Below are 17,280 nucleotides of genomic sequence, written 5' to 3'. Positions count from 1 at the left end.
TCTTCTTTAAATTACATGCAAGACTTAAGATAAGATTATCTTATCAACTATTATACATGCCTTAATGCATGGATTGGCTGGTTAGTTTAGCCAATCAAATTCCAGTGCATGGATCGGCAACAATGTTACTAGTGCACGTGTGTGTTTGCCCGGACACTAGCAGATGGACGCATGCATGCCTGTCGCCGTGTGGGAGAGACGCACCACTTCGGCAGCGTCGGCAGCAGCGAAGCGACACAACTGCAGTCTGCAGAAGGTACGTGTCTCTGTGCAAGTCTCAGGCAATTGCATACGTCCGTTCGTGTGGAACGACACGACCGCATGCAGGCATCCGCACACGAACTATAAAAGGGTCCTGCCTCCGCTGGCTCAGAGCACCTTTTTGCTATCGGTGGTTCTTGCCGTTCTATCCGTGGAAGCGCTGCCGTTTTAGACGACACAAGAAAGAAGACCTATACACACATGCTGAAACGTTTGGTTCTTTACCCATTGGAGGAACTTGTGAAGTAAAGAGACAGAGAAAAGAAGAACGTTCGACGATGACGGAATCGACTTCGAAGGTCTAAGGTACACTCGGATCAATGAATAGAAAATCTCTCATATGTTTTGTTAAATCATTTGTATTGAAGATCTTCCGCACTCAAAGAAATTTTGCTTACATAGGCATGTTGGTTGATCGAGTGTTTGAGATGCGGTGACCAAGAGTTTTAGCTGATCTGGTACGTGGTTGCTGTTGCTGGTAATTATAGGCAGTGTTGGGCACACTGCACTGCCAAAACAACATCTTTGTACCACCCCGATCCAAATTGAAGGCGTACAGTCTGCGCTCTATCTAAAATACTACTCCCTCCCTCCTATAATATAAGAGTATTTTTGCCACCAAGCCTTGCAAGCGTACACGAGAGCACGACCATGATAAGCACAGCACACGGCACCACGTGAAACGCTCGCTAATCCACAGCGGGGCCACACTAAATTATAGTATGATCCCGGCAAGGTTGGCAGCTCAGCTGCCGGGTTGCGATTCGATTCAAATTGCGATGCGCACGGCTAATTGTCTGTCTAGTGTTTATTCACGCTCAACACGATGCGAAAGATGATGATCGTCCGAAAACTGGTTATTCCTCACCTTTTGGGGTCCGTCTTGACGTTCATGGTTGCGTTATGCCCATTTCATCATTCTTGACAAATAGGGGTAGGCCTTCTGCTGACACTTCATACGAACAGCACGGCCTTTGATTGGAACCTTGAGCAAGTGTGAAGTCATCATTCATTCCTACGCGAAACTCATCTCTCTTTTTGCACTGCTTTGTCAATGTTGAAGCTATGTGCTAGTCTACTTTGCATTTCAAAAAAGAAAATTAGTCTACTTTGCTCCCCGGAGTCGGCGGGCTGATCGTTATAAGGCCGTATCAGGATTGTTTCATTAGAAACATGTGGGGGGGCGTAAAGGACAAATCATACAACTATTGCAGTGCTTAATCATCGCGGTTGATCTCCCATCAACAATCAAGCTCACTTTTTCCAAAAAGAAAAAATAATAAAAAACACCAGTCAATACATGGGCACACCAATCAATCCTTTAATTTCCTCCAGTTTTATTAATTCAATCCAACATGGGCATGTTGGTTGATCGAGTGTTTGAGATGCGGTGACCAAGAGTTTCAGCTGATCTGGTCTGTGGTTGCTGCTGGTGGTAATTATAAGCAGTGTTGGGCACATGGCACTGCCAAAACAACACCTTTGTACCACCCTGATCCAAATTGAAGGTGTACAATCTGGGTTCTGTCTAAAATACCACTCCCCCATCTCATAATATAAGAGTATTTTTGCCATCAAGCTTTGCAAGCGCACACGAGAGCACGGCCATCATAAGCACCGCACACGGCACCACGTGAAACACTCGCTAGTCCACAGCGGGGCCACACTAAATTATAGTATGATCCCGGCAAGGTTGGCGGCTCAGCATATTCGATATATTCGGATAGCGACGCGCATGGTTAGTTGTCTGTCCAGTGTTTATTCACGCTCAACACGATGAGAAAGATGATGGTCGTCTCTTTCTGAAAACTGGTTATTCTTCACCTTTTGGGCCCGGTCTTGACGTGCATGGTTGCGTTGTGCACATTTCATTATTCTTGACAAATTGAGGTAGGCCTTCTGCTGACACTTCATATGAACAGCACGACCTTTGATTGGAGCCTCGAGCAAGTGTGAAGTCATCACTCATTCGTACGCAAAACTCATCTCTCTTGTTACACTGCTTTGTCAATGTTTAAGCTACATGTTAGCTAATCTACCCTGCTCCTCAAAAGTGAAAATTAGTCTACTTTGCTCCCCGGAGTCGGGGGGCTGATAGTTAAAAAGGCCGGATTAGGATTGTTTCATTAGAAACACGTGGGGGGGGGGGGGGGGGGGGGCATAACAAAGGACACATCATACAACTACTGCAGTGCTTAATCATCCCGACTTTTTCGAAAGAAAAAAAAACGGTGTTGCTAAATCTCAATCGATCGAGACTTAACCAAGTCTCAGTCGATGCTATATTCGTGAGATCTTATATTGAGACCCGTGCAAATTTTATTGTTTAGTTTTTTTCTTACATGTTATATCACTTGACTGAGTCGAGTCGACCAAGACCTAACCACACCAAAAAAAAATCAAGCCCTCCAGAAAAACGTTTGGGCAACAGTGTGTAAGTGCAAAAAAAAAAAACTACTCCCAGTGGTATCATCATCCTGACGCATTATGAATCGCAATCATTTTAGCAAACAGGGATTTTGGTGAATTATTGCTAGTACTACACTGTCAGCACAGGAGCACAAGAGAGAAGAAACAGCACACACACACCTCCTTTTAAATTCAATTCATGGGCACGTTCGCTGATCCGGTGATTGTGGTGTGCCGACCAAGAGCTTCTAAACAGTGTTGGCCACAACTCCACTGCCTCTTGCTGAACTGGACACCCGGACAACTGAAAGCCTCGCGACTCAGACTAGTCTCACAACACCTTGTAAGTTGTACCATTCAGATCCAGATTTTTCTCATCATACACCAAGTGGCCAGCATGGGCATGGTATCTCTTCTGCTAACAAAAAAATAGGAGCATTCCAATTGAGTTTGTTCTTCAAGTTACTCCAAGTTGTGTGTTGATTTGATTTACTACCTGACAAGCTCGCATATGTTCCCCATTTCCACATGGCAAGGAAATGTATGTTACACATGTCAGTTGCACATGTGCAATCCGTTAGCTCATCCAGCTCAGTCAAAATTTGCCTACTCCTCCACTGATCAGTGAACATGGCCAACCGATGCATGTAACTAATTATTACGAGCTGAAAAGCCCCTGGATCACAATAGCAATCATGCTTTATGCTGACAAAGTTTCATTGGTATTCTGATGACCCAACATCTTAGTAAGTTTCACCCCGACTTGAAAGTGGATACTGTAATGCGAAATGATATTATGTACGAGGTTGCCACGCACTATCCCATAGGAACGATTTCATCGCCCTAAGAACGCGCCATCGCCCTAAGAACGCACCATCACCTTCAAATGAGAAACAAAAACTTTCACATGCTGAGCATCAGTACCGGTATTCCTTCTCGAGCTTCTATTTGTTCCGTTAAGGGAGACCCGCGACTTCTAGCGTGACAGACCAACACTCTAACCAGCTGAGCTATTTCCCTCTTCGTTCTCCTCGGATTCCAGTCCAATCTCCCAATCAGTGAGAAATAGACGGTCGGATCAAAAATCCCAGGGAAAAAAGAAAAGATATCTCGGTAACGAAAACCATAGGAGGTTGTACTGGCGAGACCCAAGAGTTCGCAGCAGCCCAAAAGAAAAACCGCCTGGAAGTCCGAGGACCTTTAGTCTTTCTATACGCTAATTCCTCACTGAACCTCAGTCCATAGTTTGACCTACCTTTCTGAAGTCAGGGTGAACTCGTTCACCTTACGTCTTTGGTGGAATGGAACCCCCTACCCAGTGTCAAGCATATAGCTAGCGTTTCTGATGAACTTTACTTCACACCTAAAAAATCCCGATTGGAAAGAGATAAACTTGACACGCTATAGTGACAGGCGAGGGCGAGCGTAGATGCTTTTTGGGCTTATTTTCTAAAATATCGTGACTCGGGCAAAAACCGCTGGAGTGAATTGACTTGTAATTATACTCGGTTGGCCTTCTCCTATCCGGGGAATCATCGGTTGAAGTAATCTGGTTGGGATTGAACACTACGGCTTGGAGTTGGGTTAGGGTTGCTCGGAAACACACAGGGCTCGCCAAGCTGGCCGGTGGGGTTGCCGAGCTGCTGTACGAAGAGGAGAGAAGGAGGCAGTTCCGTGCGAGCAGGGGTAGAAGAGGATCTGGGCGAGGCAAGCTGGGGGACGATGCCTGCGAGGTGGAGGGAGAGCTCGGGGTTCTGCGTGAGATTAGGATCGATTAATTGCAATCACGAGGGATCAGGGGGATTTTCTTTTATTTCTTATTGGGTGTGTCTAGGGCACATCTAGATGTGCTCTAATTATTGCACATCTAAGTGAGTGAATTAAGTATAGAGAAGAAAAGAAAAAAGAAAAAAAAATATCCACACGAATCTCAACGTAAGATCAATGACATAGGACTTAGATGTGCAATACTTATGGCACATCTAGATGTGCTTTAGCAAAACTGTTTCTTATTTACATAAGAAGCAGAATATTGAGCGTTAGATTTCAATTGAATCAACGGCATTGGTGTGGTCTGGCGGTGGTGTCTTTTCAGACTATAGATAGAAAGTGTTTCCCTTTATTTATGGGCAAATGGACGAGGATTAACAGTTTAAAGACCAGGATCGAACAATTGCTGACACAAGCTCACACACACACTGCACCAGTCTCTCGACACGTTCCCGTACGTGGCGAACGAGTCGCACTCTCTTTATTCGGACGCACACGCGCTGTGGTTGGCGTCAGACGAGACGAAGCTCCGATTTACCATGCTCAGATGGAGATGCTGTTGGGGATGCCCTTGGCGGTGAGGCCGGCGGCGGCACCCTTGTGGTCGGAGGTGTTAGGGTAGAGCAGCATGTAGGGAAACTTGGCCGGGCCGTTGCGGTTCAAGAGCTGCGGGTCGTGGTTCATGCCCACCACCTTGCTCTCGATCTCCACCAGCCGCTCGCTGAAGCGCTTGAACACCTCCAGCGCCTTGGGGTCGGAGGTCCACTCCGGCGTGTCGCGCTGCCCCAGGTAGAGCTCGTCGGAGGAGTGCTTCGACAGCACCTCCAGCAGCGAGATGCCGATGATGGTCTGGATCTGGCTCGTGATGGTGTGGATGAAGGCCCGCTCCGGGTCGCGCTCCAGCTCCGCGTACTCCTCCGTCCCGGGCTCCGGCATGCGGCGCCGGCTCACCGTCGGCCGGTTTGGGAGGAACCCCGCGTACGGGTACTGCCCGAAGTTGACCGCCGCGTGCAGCGCCGACCCGATCCAGATGATGGTGGTGCACGCCTTGGCCAGCTCGCCCACGTCCTGCATCTTGGGCCACCATGGCGCGTCCTTGAGGTCGCCGTGCCCGACCTCCCGCGCCTCCTTCCACCACGCCTGCAGCTCCACGTCGCCCTGGAGCACGCCGTCGTTGGGGTAGTAGATGGCCAGGTACTCGCTCACGTACTCCTCGATGGCGTGCCAGATCGCCAGCCCGTCCGCCGCGTACGGGTAGTCCGACACCAGCAGCCGCACCTTGTACGGGCTCGAAGGGTCCTCCACCGCCATGCCCCTCTTGATGAGATCGTCGGGCAGGCCCTGCTCGGTGAACTTCCAGTCCTTGTACACCACGGACGACATCCCCAGCGCGAACTTGCCCGGGAACACCGTCATCTCGAAGATGCCGCCGGCGTTGATGAGCGTCTGCCGCGCCAGCGCGTTGATGGTCATGGTGTCGCGGTAGTGCGGGCTCAGCAGCTTGTGCACCGGGTGCGTCACGCTGAGGTGCCGGTTCGTCGAGATCACGAACGGCTCCATCACCGCGTGAGTGTTCAGCCTGCATGCACGTTCCAATCGTACTACATCAGTTGTGCATCTACTGAGTACTGACTGGATACCACCGGGTCAGTGTCGCCATTGTTTGGGGTCACTCCATGCTGTACGTACCAGTGGCTGACGAGCTGGTGCCACCCGGAGTCATTGACGGCGACGTAGGCCTTGGCGAACTCCCACACCCAGCCTTGGACGGAGCCGCTCGGCACCGGCGTGTACACCTTGCTCTTGGCGATGGTCAGGCCGTCCTGGATGATAGGCTCGCTGAGCTCGATGGCGAGCGGCGTGAGCCTGCCGTCGCCGCGGAGGAAGAAGAGGGTCCTGGTGGCGTAGATGAAGTTGCCGGGCAGGTTGTTGACGTCGATCAGGAACGGCATGAACCGGTCGTGGTGATCAAGGATGTAGAGCCTGTTGCTTTCCAGCGCCTGCATGCAAACAGGTTGCAACATGCCAAAATTAGTTACACCTGCTCCCATCAAATCACAGTGGATCGCGATGGGTTGGCCGACTCCTGTATGTCATTACCTGCTGCACGGTGAGGCCCTCGAGGTTCTTCTCGATGTGCCCCGCCGTGATGGTGCTGGTGTGGTCACCAAACTTGCTAGGGTCAAGGCTACTTTTTGGCGGGAACTCCTGCGTGCATGCCGACCCAACGCAAATTAAAGATTTGCACGCTCTCCCCATCGACAGCATAGTACATACTCAACACATAATAACTGTTGACTCACCGTGAGACGCGTGATCATGACGGGGTTGACGCCGGCGAGCACCTCCCGGGCGAACTCCTCGTCGGTCCTCCACGCCTGCTGGTCCGCCTGGATGATGTGGGGGACGGGGAGCTTGAGGAGGGAGTCGCCGCCGACGGGGAGGAGGTCCTTGACGAGCTGGAGCGGGAACTGCCTGCGCAGCTCTTCGAGGGCGGGCACCATGGGCAGCTTGATGCCGCCCTCGTAGAGGTTGATGATGTCCTGGAAGGAGTCGAACTCGCCGGGGGTGGTGTCGACGTAGGTGCGCACCGCCGGCAGGATGCCCTGCGTGATGGCCTTGATGGAGTAGCCCAGGAAGTCGGACGTCTTGAGGTGGCCGAACTTCTCGTCCCGCGGCACGTAGATCTGCTCCAGCAGCGACAGCCGGCTCTCCAGGCTCGGGTCCTTGGCGTCGGGCTTGCGGCCCGTGCGGCCCCGGCGCGGGTAGGGGTGGTCGGCGCTGCCGCCGAGGACCGGGCGGCCCTCGCCGAGGTCGTTGTAGACGTCGTAGCGGTAGACGCGGTCGTGCTCCTGGTAGGGGCCCTGCCGGTCGTCGCCCCGCAGGTTCCGGAGCTCGTCGTCGCGGTACGGCTTCAGCGCCGCCGGCATCTGGCTCGGCAGGTACGTCTGTACGCGTGTACACAAACCAAAACATTGTCATTCACATGAGCACTGAACCTGCACCTGCACCTGCACCTGCAGGAAGCCGATCGATGGCTTGCTCATAACAAAAGAAAACTCCCGTACGTACGTATGTTGCTAGCTAGTACTCCTAGTTGAATAAGATGATTTTGCTTTGCCAACTAGCTAGAGCAGTAATCGCCTTTTCTTTCAGGTGTTTTATCTCGCTGTTTCGGTAAAGTAAACCGGATTGAGTGCTACATCTCTTTTCAAAAGTTTCTTCTGGGGTCGGCCACCCATGTAACGATGGAGGTCGTCTCAGGTCGTGGAGGTGGAGCCATGGGTTCGTGTGAGCTCACGTACCTACTCCCTTAGTTCCATATTATTCCCTTCGTTCGGAATTATTTGTCTTGAATATGGATGTATCTAGAACTAAAATACGTCTTGATATGTACATTTCCGCGACAAGTAATTCTGAACGGAGGGAGTACTCGTCGCTGATTTAGTGAGAACTTTGTACTAAATCAGCAACAAGTAATATGGAACGGAGTGAGTACGTGTCTGCCAGCAGCAGGTCGCGCACTTGGTCAGTCAAGTGCAACAGTTTTCCTCACCTACCAGCGTGCCACGGTGCCAGTTTCATTCAATCTTGTGCTGCACCTAGCCATACTATCTTTTCTACCAACACGGAATAAATTCTGCACCCACTAATCTTATCTTATCTCAAAGAAGACTTAATGACCATGAACGACGAAGCCGGCCGGTGAAAAGGAAAGGAGAGGAGAGGCAAAAGGATCACTCACGTCGTTGGCGAAGAAGACGCGGCTGTAGGTGTAGCTGGCGGCGGGGTAGACCCAGGAGTTGGCGACGAAGGAGAGGCTGCCGCGGCCGGGGACGTCGTGGAGGGTGACGGTCTTGAGCAGGAACTCGGAGCTGTGGTAGTTGTTGACGATGATGGCGCCCGGCACCCCGAGCTTCTCCACCTCCCAGTCGAAGGTGAGGCCGAACTTGGACTCCCCCGTCGTCAGCGACGGCAGGCTCGTCACCCACTGCTCCAGCTCCGCCTCCGCGCCCACCTTGCCGCGCCCGCCGTTGTCTGCACGCACGTATTATCAGATTCTCACATGCTTAGTTCATCACTAGTACTACTGATCTTACTTTACTTTGATTATTGAGAGAGATATTAGTTTACTCCTACTTCTCCGTTCAACGCTACTATTGTTGAGTAGTGTAGTATGTCTTTGTGCTTTACTACTTGAGATTGTGCTTTTGACGTGTCCTTGCTTGTTCTATTACTTTGTCCGGAGCATCAAGCTCTGGCACAAGCACTACTTGATGATGTTGTCTCTTCTTTCCATGCCATGCCCATGCTCAGCTAAAGCTAAAGACGACCGACCAAGCTAGGCTATCTTTCTTTAGCCGATCGAGATACATCCATCCATCCATCCATCCATGGCCGCCGGCCCACACGAAAGAAATCCTATCTACTGAGGAGAGGAGGAGGAGGAGGAGGAGCAAGATGAGAAGGGCGGAGTGCTTACCGTGGTCGACGAGGGTGGAGCTGATAAGCTGGCAGGTGACGCCCTTGCCGAGGAAGTCGCCGATGCCGTCCATGATGGTGGCGCCGAAGTCGGTGAGGTCCAGCACGTTCTTCCTCATCAGCACCACCGTGCCCTTGAGCCGCGCGCTCTTGTTCGCGCCGGTCAGGCTGTCGATGAGCCCTCCCAGAATCATCCTGGCCTCCTTCTCGCTTTCACTGCTCCAATGGCACTTGTACTGCTTTCCGTTGGAGAGCTGTGCGGAGGAAGACGGGTGTGTGAGGAGGTCGCCGCGCGGGCCGGGCGTTTTATAGGAGTGGGTGGGGGTGCGGCGAGAGCGGGCGCGCGTACCACGGGTGTGCGTGCTGCCGTGCCGTGACAGCCCGGCCGCCTGGCCTGACCTAGTGACCTGACCTGACTGTTACGTGAATGGCGTGGGAGATATCCGCGCTCGCTGGTTGCGATGGATCCATCCATCGCCCCGTCGTCATTTTCTTCTGCGCGCGGCGCGTAGCGGCTGGCTCGATCGGATCGGACTACCCGCAGCGCCAGCGCCGGACGGCGACGTGCCCGCCTCGTGGTCCGCATGGCCGCCGGGGCATCGCGTCGCTGCGACGAGGACATGTGTATTTTATGCGTCCGGTGCATTCGGCGGCCGCACGTACACGTTTGCAATAATTCATGCGGACCGAGAGAGAGGGGGGGCGACGACGCGTCGGTCGTGTGAATACTTGGCCGAGCGGTGCGTGCATGGGGCTGAAACAATGTTTTGTATGGTTTCTAACCGTACAAAAGCACTAGGCCAACAGCTACTGTATCTATTTCTTTTTCTTTTTTGCGGGAATGACACTACTGTATCTATCTGCACCATACTACATAGAGTACATACCATGCACGGCTTCGATACTTCTGGTTCCCAATCAATTGAATGAACTGAAGTGTCAGCTAGTAGTTGCACTTGTTAACTACTCGTCTTTAATGGCACCAAAATTCTTTTTTTTAAATTGTAAGAAAATTGCATTATATTCACATCTTTTTGGGAGTGTTTTTATTGGCGTATGTTATTTAGGACAGTAGAATATCTACTAAGAGCATCTCCAACAGACGCTCAATATTAGCGCCGCGCCCAAAAAATCGCATGTTTAGCGCGTGCGGAGTTGAAAATAGCATTCCAGCGGACGCTGCATAATAGAGTATGCTGTAAAAAGCATTCAGCGCGCCGGACGAAACTGGATCGCGAGCCGTATATTTAGCGCTTGAGCTCCAGCGCGCTGAACTTTTCACGCACGTGAAAAGTGTCCCGTGCGTCCAGAGCCGCCGTTGGCCTCCTCGCATGCGCGCGCCAGCTCGCCAGCCGGCGACGGGCGGGGCGGACCGCGGCCACGGCCACGGCGGCGGCGGGGCGGGGAGAAGCGCAGGCGCGGCCAAGGCCACGGGGGCGGCGGGCCGGGAGGAGCGGAGGCGCGAGTCCGGCCACGACGGCGGCGGGGCGGGGCGTGGGCCACGAGCGGCATCGCGCGGGCGCGGCCACGGCCACGAGCAGCACCGCGCGGGTGCGGCCACGGCGGCGGCGGGGCGGGGAGGAGCGCGGGCGCGGGCGCGGGCCACGGCCACGGCCACGAGCGGCACCGCGCGGGCGCGGCGGGCCGCGGCCACGACCACGAGCGGCAGCGCGCAGGCACGGCGGGTCGCGGCCACGGCCACGAGCGGCAGGGCGGGTCGCGGTCACGGCCACGAGCGGGAAGGCGCAGGCGCGGCCACTGCGGTGGTGGGGTGGGCGCGACCACGGCCACGGCGGTGGCGGGGCTGGGAGGAGCGCGGCCACGGCCACGGACGGCACGGCCATGACGAGGCGGAGCGCGCCCACGGCCACGGGCGGCACGGCCACGATGAGGCGGAGCGCGGCCGTGGCCATGGCGCGGCGAACTAGGTACGGGCGTGTGTGGTAAATTTTGGGCGCCTGTTGGAGTTGATACTGTTGATAGCTGGGCAGTATATTTTTGGGCATCTGCTGAAGATACTCGGTCATCCGGTGCGCTAAAACGCTATTTTGGTGCTGTAAAAGAAATTTAGCGCGCGGCTACGTAGGGCGTCTGTTGGAGATGCTCTAAAAGCACATCAGAGAACAAACTAAAGAGATAACAAAAAAAGTTCTCAAAGCAACATAAGTACCATTTTTTCGGGGAAAAAAGTAACATTGATTTAATGGAACCTTTTAATTTTTTATTTTGAGTTGGATGGAACCTTTTAAATAAATAGATCTTCGTATTTTAGCTAAACATATCATAGATCATCATGCATGTATTTAGAAAAATCACAACCTTAGATTTAACATGTCGACTACAAACGATCGAGCCTCTAACTCTAACATTCTGACATATTTTTATGTCATAGAGTCAATATCACGAACCAACAATCCACCAAGACTTGAGATACATTTTCTGATTCTATGTATGCACCGATCTAGAATTATATACAAGCAAGGTAAATTATTTTCTTCGGATAGGCGAGTTGTTTTGCAATGCCTTCAAACCTCCAACTGACCCAGTCGTCTTCCTCCTCAAGTCGCAGCCCCACCTCTTGTACCATTGACCCAACTGTCTGCACCGGCCACCCATGCCTGATGGTACTACCGCAAACACCTCGCGCCTGCCCTGCCCGAGCCACCGCCCTGAAGAAAATTCTATATAGCCGATCCATATTCATGAGTTGTGCATGTGCGATATGGTTGGTTGTTTATGCATTCTTGCTCTTTAAACCTTTGTTGGGCGACAATACCATTTGGTACATAACATGCTGCTTCCGATTTCTTTGCACTTCAATCTCAATTTTTTCTTGATGTTTTTTATGTTATTTTCAGGAGCAATTTAAGATCGAAAAGGATGATGGGAGGATGCAACTGACACAGTAGCATGCTCCGTGTCAAATGGTATATTTATCTTTCTTTTTAGCTAGATGAGAAACAGTAACATGTGAAACATATCGCAACATACTCTGTTGCCTAGACTGAGAGTCTAGATATAGAGGCCATGGCCCATAAATCTGCATTGTAATAGCTTGTCACTTCTATAAACTATCACTAAATTTAGTATGCATGCTATTTCTTCTTGATTTCCCTTTATCCCTTTCTTACCCATGAAGTTTGAAGACAACTTGCAGCCCAATATCAGCTCTTGGATTTCCAAGGGATGGCGAGCGATGGCTGTGGTGGCGGCGGAGAAGGTGGTGCGGTGTATCAGGCTGGGGTTCGATATGATGTGTGTGAAGGAAATATGCCCTAGAGGCAATAATAAAGTTATTATTTATTTCCTCATATATCATGATAAATGTTTGTTATTCATGCTAGAATTGTATTAACCGGAAACATAATACATGTGTGAATATATAAACAAACAGAGTGTCACTAGTATGCCTCTACTTGACTAGCTCGTTAATCAAAGATGGTTATGTTTCCTAACCATGAACAAAGAGTTGTTATTTGATTAACGAGGTCACATCATTAGTTGAATGATCTGATTGACATGACCCATTCCATTAGCTTAGCACCCGATCGTTTAGTATGTTGCTATTGCTTTCTTCATGACTTATACATGTTCCTATGACTATGAGATTATGCAACTCCCGTTTACCGGAGGAACACTTTGTGTGCTACCAAACGTCACAACGTAACTGGATGATCATAAAGGTGCTCTACAGGTGTCTCCAAAGGTACTTGTTGGGTTGGCGTATTTCAAGATTAGGATTTGTCACTCCGAATGTCGGAGAGGTATCTCTGGGCCCTCTCGGTAATGCACATCACATAAGCCTTGCAAGCATTACAACTAATGTGTTAGTTGTGAGATGATGTATTACGGAACGAGTAAAGAGACTTGCCGATAACGAGATTGAACTAGGTATTGGATACCGACGATCGAATCTCGGGCAAGTAACATACCGATGACAAAGGGAACAACGTATGTTGTTATGCGGTCTGACCGATAAAGATCTTCGTAGAATATATAGGAGCCAATATGGGCATCCAGGTCCCGCTATTGGTTATTGACCGGAGACGTATCTCGGTCATGTCTACATTGTTCTCGAATCGTAGGGTCCGCATGCTTAACGTTACGATGACAGTTATTATGAGTTTATGTATTTTGATGTACCGAAGGTTGTTCGGAGTCCCGGATGTGATCATGGACATGATGAGGAGTCTCGAAATGGTCGATACATAAAGATCGATATATTGGACGACTATATTCGGACACCGGAATTGTTCCGGGTGATTTCGGATAAAACCGGAGTGCCGGAGGGGTTACCGGAACCCCCCGGGGAAGTAATGGGCCTTATTGGGCCTGAGGGGAGAGAGAGGGCAGCAGCCCAGGAGGTGCCCCCCCCCTCATGGGGAGTCCGAATAGGACTAGGAGGGGGGGCGCGGCCCCCTTTCCCTCTCCCTCCCCCTCTCTTTCCTTCCCCCTCCCTATTCCTAGCCTATTCCTAGTTGGACTAGGAAAGGGGAGTCCTACTCGCACTAGGAGGAGGACTCCCCCCCTCTCCTTGGCGTACCCAAGGGCCGGCCGGCCTCCCCCTTGATCCTTTATATACGGGGGCAGGGGGCACCCTAGAACACACAAGTTGATCTTCGTGATCGTTCCTTAGCCGTGTGCGGTGTCCCCCTTCATGATATTACACCTCGATCATATTGTAGCGGTGCTTAGGCGAAGCCCTGCGACGGTTAAACATCAAGATCGTCACCACGCCGTCGTGCTGACGAAACTCCTCCCCGAAGCTTTGCTGGATCGGAGCCCGGGGTGCGTCATCAAGCTATACGTGTGTCAAGAATTCGGAGGTGCTGGAGTAACGGTGCTTGGATCGGTTGGACCGGGAAGACGTACAACTACTTCCTCTACGTTGCGTCAACGCTTCCGCTTCGGTCTACGAGGGTACGTAGACAACACTCTCCCCTCTCGTTGCTATGCATCACCATGATCTTGCGTGTGCGTAGGAAATTTTTTGAAATTACTACGTTCCCCAACAGTGCTATCAGAGCCTTGGTTTTATGGTTTGATGTTATATGCACGAGTAGAACACAAGTGAGTTGTGGGCGATATAAGTCATACTGCCTACCAGCATGTCATACTTTGGTTCGGCGGTATTGTTGGATGAAGCGGTCCGGACCAACATTACGCGTACGCTTACGCGAGACCGGTTCTCCCGACGTGCTTTGCACATAGGTGGCTTGCGGGTGACTGTTTCTCCAACTTTAGTTGAACCAAGTGTGGCTACGCCCGGTCCTTGCGAAGGTTAAAACTGTTGGAAATATGCCCTAGAGGCAATAATAAATTGATTATTATTATATTTCCTTGTTCATGATAATCGTTTATTATCCATGCTAGAATTGTATTGATAGGAAACTCAGATACATCTGTGGATACATAGACAACACCATGTCCCTAGTAAGCCTCTAGTTGACTAGCTCGTTGATCAATAGATGGTTACGGTTTCCTGACCATGGACATTGGATGTCGTTGATAACGGGATCACATCATTAGGAGAATGATGTGATGGACAAGACCCAATCCTAAGCATAGCACTAGATCGTGTAGTTCGTATGCTAAAGTTTTTCTAATGTCAAGTATCATTTCCTTAGACCATGAGATTGTGCAACTCCCGGATACCGTAGGAGTGCTTTGGGTGTGCCAAACGTCACAACGTAACTGGGTGGCTATAAAGGTACACTACGGGTATCTCCGAAAGTGTCTGTTAGGTTGGCACGAATCGAGACTGGGATTTGTCACTCCGTGTGACGGAGAGGTGTCTCTGGGCCCACTCGGTAGGACATCATCATAATGTGCACAATGTGATCAAGGAGTTGATCACGGGATGATGTGTTACGGAACGAGTAAAGAGACTTGCCGGTAACGAGATTGAACAAGGTATCGGGATACTGACGATCGAATCTCGGGCAAGTATCGTACCGATAGACAAAGGGAATTGTATACGGGATTGATTAAGTCCTTGACATCGTGGTTCATCCGATGAGATCATCGTGGAACATGTGGGAGCCAACATGGGTATCCAGATCCCGCTGTTGGTTATTGACCGGAGAACGTCTCGGTCATGTCTGCATGTCTCCCGAACCCATAGGGTCTACACACTTAAGGTTCGATGACGCTAGGGTTATAAAGGAAGTTTGTATGTGGTTACCGAATGTTGTTCGGAGTCCCGGATGAGATCCCGGACGTCACGAGGAGTTCCGGAATGGTCCGGAGGTAAAGATTTATATATGGGAAGTCCTGTTTTGGTCACCGGAAAAGTTTCGGGGTTTATCGGTAACGTACCGGGACCACCGGGAGGGTCCCGAGGTCCATCAAGTGGGGCCACCAGCCCCGGAGGGCTTCATGGGCCAAGTGTGGAAGGGGACCAGTCCCAGGTGGGCTGGTGCGCCCCCCCCACAAGGGCCCAAGGCGCAAGGGAGAGGAGAAGGGGGCAAACCCTAGGGCAGATGGGCCCTAAGGCCCATCCTGGTGCGCCTCCCTCTCCCCCTCCCCCTTGGCCGCCCCCCTTAGATGGGATCTAGGCTGGCCGCCACCCCTAGGGGTGGAAACCCTAAAGGGGGCACAGCCCCTCCCCTTCCCCTATATATAGTTGAGGTTTGGGCTGCTCATAACACGCGAGTTCCTCTCCTCTATACGACGCAGCCCTGCATCTCTCCTTCCTCCTCTCCCGCGGTGTTTGGCGAAGCCCTGCAGGATAGCCACGCTCCTCCATCACCACCACGCCGTTGTGCTGCTGCTGGATGGAGTCTTCCTCAACCTCTCCCTCTCTCCTTGCTAGATCAAGGCATGGGAGACGTCGTCGGGCTGTACGTGTGTTGAACGCGGAGGTGCCGTCCATTCGGCACTAGGATCTTCGGTGATTTGGATCACGATGAGTACGACTCCATCAACCCCGTTCTCTTGAACTCTTCCGCATAGCGATCTACAAGGGTATGTAGATGCACTCTCCTTCCCCTCGTTGCTAGTCTCTCCATAGATAGATCTTGGTGACACGTAGGAAAATTTTGAATTTCTGCTACGTTCCCCAACAAAAACGGCATCAACTTGACAAACTATCGTTGTGGTTTTGATGCGTAGGTAAGATTGGTTCTTGCTTAAGCCCGTAGCAGCCACGTAAAACTTGCAACAAACAAAGTAGAGGACGTCTAACTTGTTTTTGCAGGGCATGTTTGGTTGTGATATGGTCAAGACATGATGCTAAATTTTATTGTATGAGATGATCATGTTTTGTAACCGAGTTATTGGCAACTGGAAGGAGCCATATGGTTGTCGCTTTATTGTATGCAATGCAATCGCGTTGTAATGCTTTACTTTATCACTAAGCGGTAGCGATAGTCGTGGAAGCATAAGATTGGCGAGACGACAACGATGCTACGATGGAGATCAAGGTGTCGCGCCGGTGACGATGGTGATCATGACGGTGCTTCGGAGATGGAGATCACAGGCACAAGATGATGATGGCCATATCATATCACTTATATTGATTGCATGTGATGTTTATCTTTTATGCATCTTATCTTGCTTTGATTGACGGTAGCATTATAAGATGATCTCTCACTAAAATTATCAAGAAGTGTTCTCCCTGAGTATGCACCGTTGCGAAAGTTCTTCGTGCTGAGACACCACGTGATGATCGGGTGTGATAGGCTCTATGTTCAAATATAGCGGGTGCAAAACAGTTGCACACGCGGAATACTCAGGTTATACTTGACGAGCCAAGCATATGCAGATATGGCCTCGGAACACGGAGACCGAAAGGTCGAGCGTGAATCATATAGTAGATATGATCAACATAGCGATGTTCACCAATGAAACTACTCCATCTCATGTGATGATCGGACATGGTTTAGTTGATTTGGATCACGTGATCACTTAGAGGATTAGAGGGATGTCTATCTAAGTGGGAGTTCTTTAAGTAATTTGATTAATTGAACTTAAATTTATCATGAACTTAGTACCTGATAGTATCTTGCTTATGTATGTTTGATTGTAGATAGATGGCCCATGCTGTTGTTCCATTGAATTTTAATGCGTTCCTTGAGAAAGCAAAGTTGAAAGATGATGGTAGCAATTACACAGACTGGGTCCGTAACTTGAGGATTATCCTCATTGTTGCACAGAAGAATTACGTCCTGGAAGCACCGCTGGGTGCCAGGCCTGCTGTTGGAGCAACACCAGATGTTATGAACGTCTGGCAGAGCAAAGCTGATGACTACTCGATAGTTCAGTGTGCCATACTTTACAGCTTAGAATCGGGACTTCAACGACGTTTTGAACGTCATGGAGCATATGAGATGTTCCAGGAGTTGAAGTTAATATTTC

At 50.7% G+C, this 17,280-nt stretch overlaps 1 protein-coding gene and 1 long non-coding RNA gene across 3 annotated transcripts; one reads left to right on the top strand and one right to left on the bottom strand.

Annotated features, from left to right (window-relative positions):
- Window positions 1–384: 384 nt before the first annotated feature.
- Window positions 385–838, top strand: LOC147974553 (uncharacterized). The gene is made up of 2 exons (XR_015601967.1): window positions 385–567; window positions 664–838. It is a non-coding gene; the product is annotated as an uncharacterized LOC147974553 (long non-coding RNA).
- A 3,933-nt stretch (window positions 839–4,771) lies between these two features.
- On the bottom strand, window positions 4,772–9,218 carry LOC125550427 (linoleate 9S-lipoxygenase 1). Of its 2 annotated transcripts, XM_048713421.2 has the most exons (6): window positions 8,924–9,218; window positions 8,186–8,478; window positions 6,744–7,388; window positions 6,541–6,648; window positions 6,130–6,440; window positions 4,772–6,019 (listed from the first exon to the last, which is right to left on the bottom strand). In XM_048713421.2, exons 1-6 carry the CDS (start codon window positions 9,114–9,116, stop codon window positions 4,984–4,986), a joined length of 2,586 nt encoding a protein of 861 aa, XP_048569378.2. In that variant the 5' UTR covers window positions 9,117–9,218; the 3' UTR covers window positions 4,772–4,983. The 2 variants fall into 2 exon arrangements, with proteins under 2 accessions (XP_048569378.2, XP_087373694.1); XM_087517568.1 differs by lacking the exon at window positions 6,541–6,648.
- Window positions 9,219–17,280: the final 8,062 nt, after the last annotated feature.

Source organism: Triticum urartu, chromosome 4A (genome assembly GCF_056163025.1).
Source record: "Triticum urartu cultivar PI428250 chromosome 4A, HENAU_Tu73, whole genome shotgun sequence".
Lineage (NCBI taxonomy): Eukaryota > Viridiplantae > Streptophyta > Magnoliopsida > Poales > Poaceae > Triticum > Triticum urartu.
The sequence above is the reverse complement of the archived record's forward strand: the minus strand, read 5'-3'. Positions and strand labels throughout refer to the sequence as shown.

Coding starts and splice junctions, on each gene's coding strand:
- LOC125550427 (XM_048713421.2), bottom strand. CDS start 9,116: ATGATTCTGGGAGGGCTCATCGACAGCCTGACCGGCGCGAACAAGAGC. Junction 8,479..8,923: donor CTCCACCCTCGTCGACCACG/GTAAGCACTCCG, acceptor ACGTGCGTGCAG/ACAACGGCGGGCGCGGCAAG. Junction 6,441..6,540: donor AGGGCCTCACCGTGCAGCAG/GTAATGACATAC, acceptor GTTTGCATGCAG/GCGCTGGAAAGCAACAGGCT.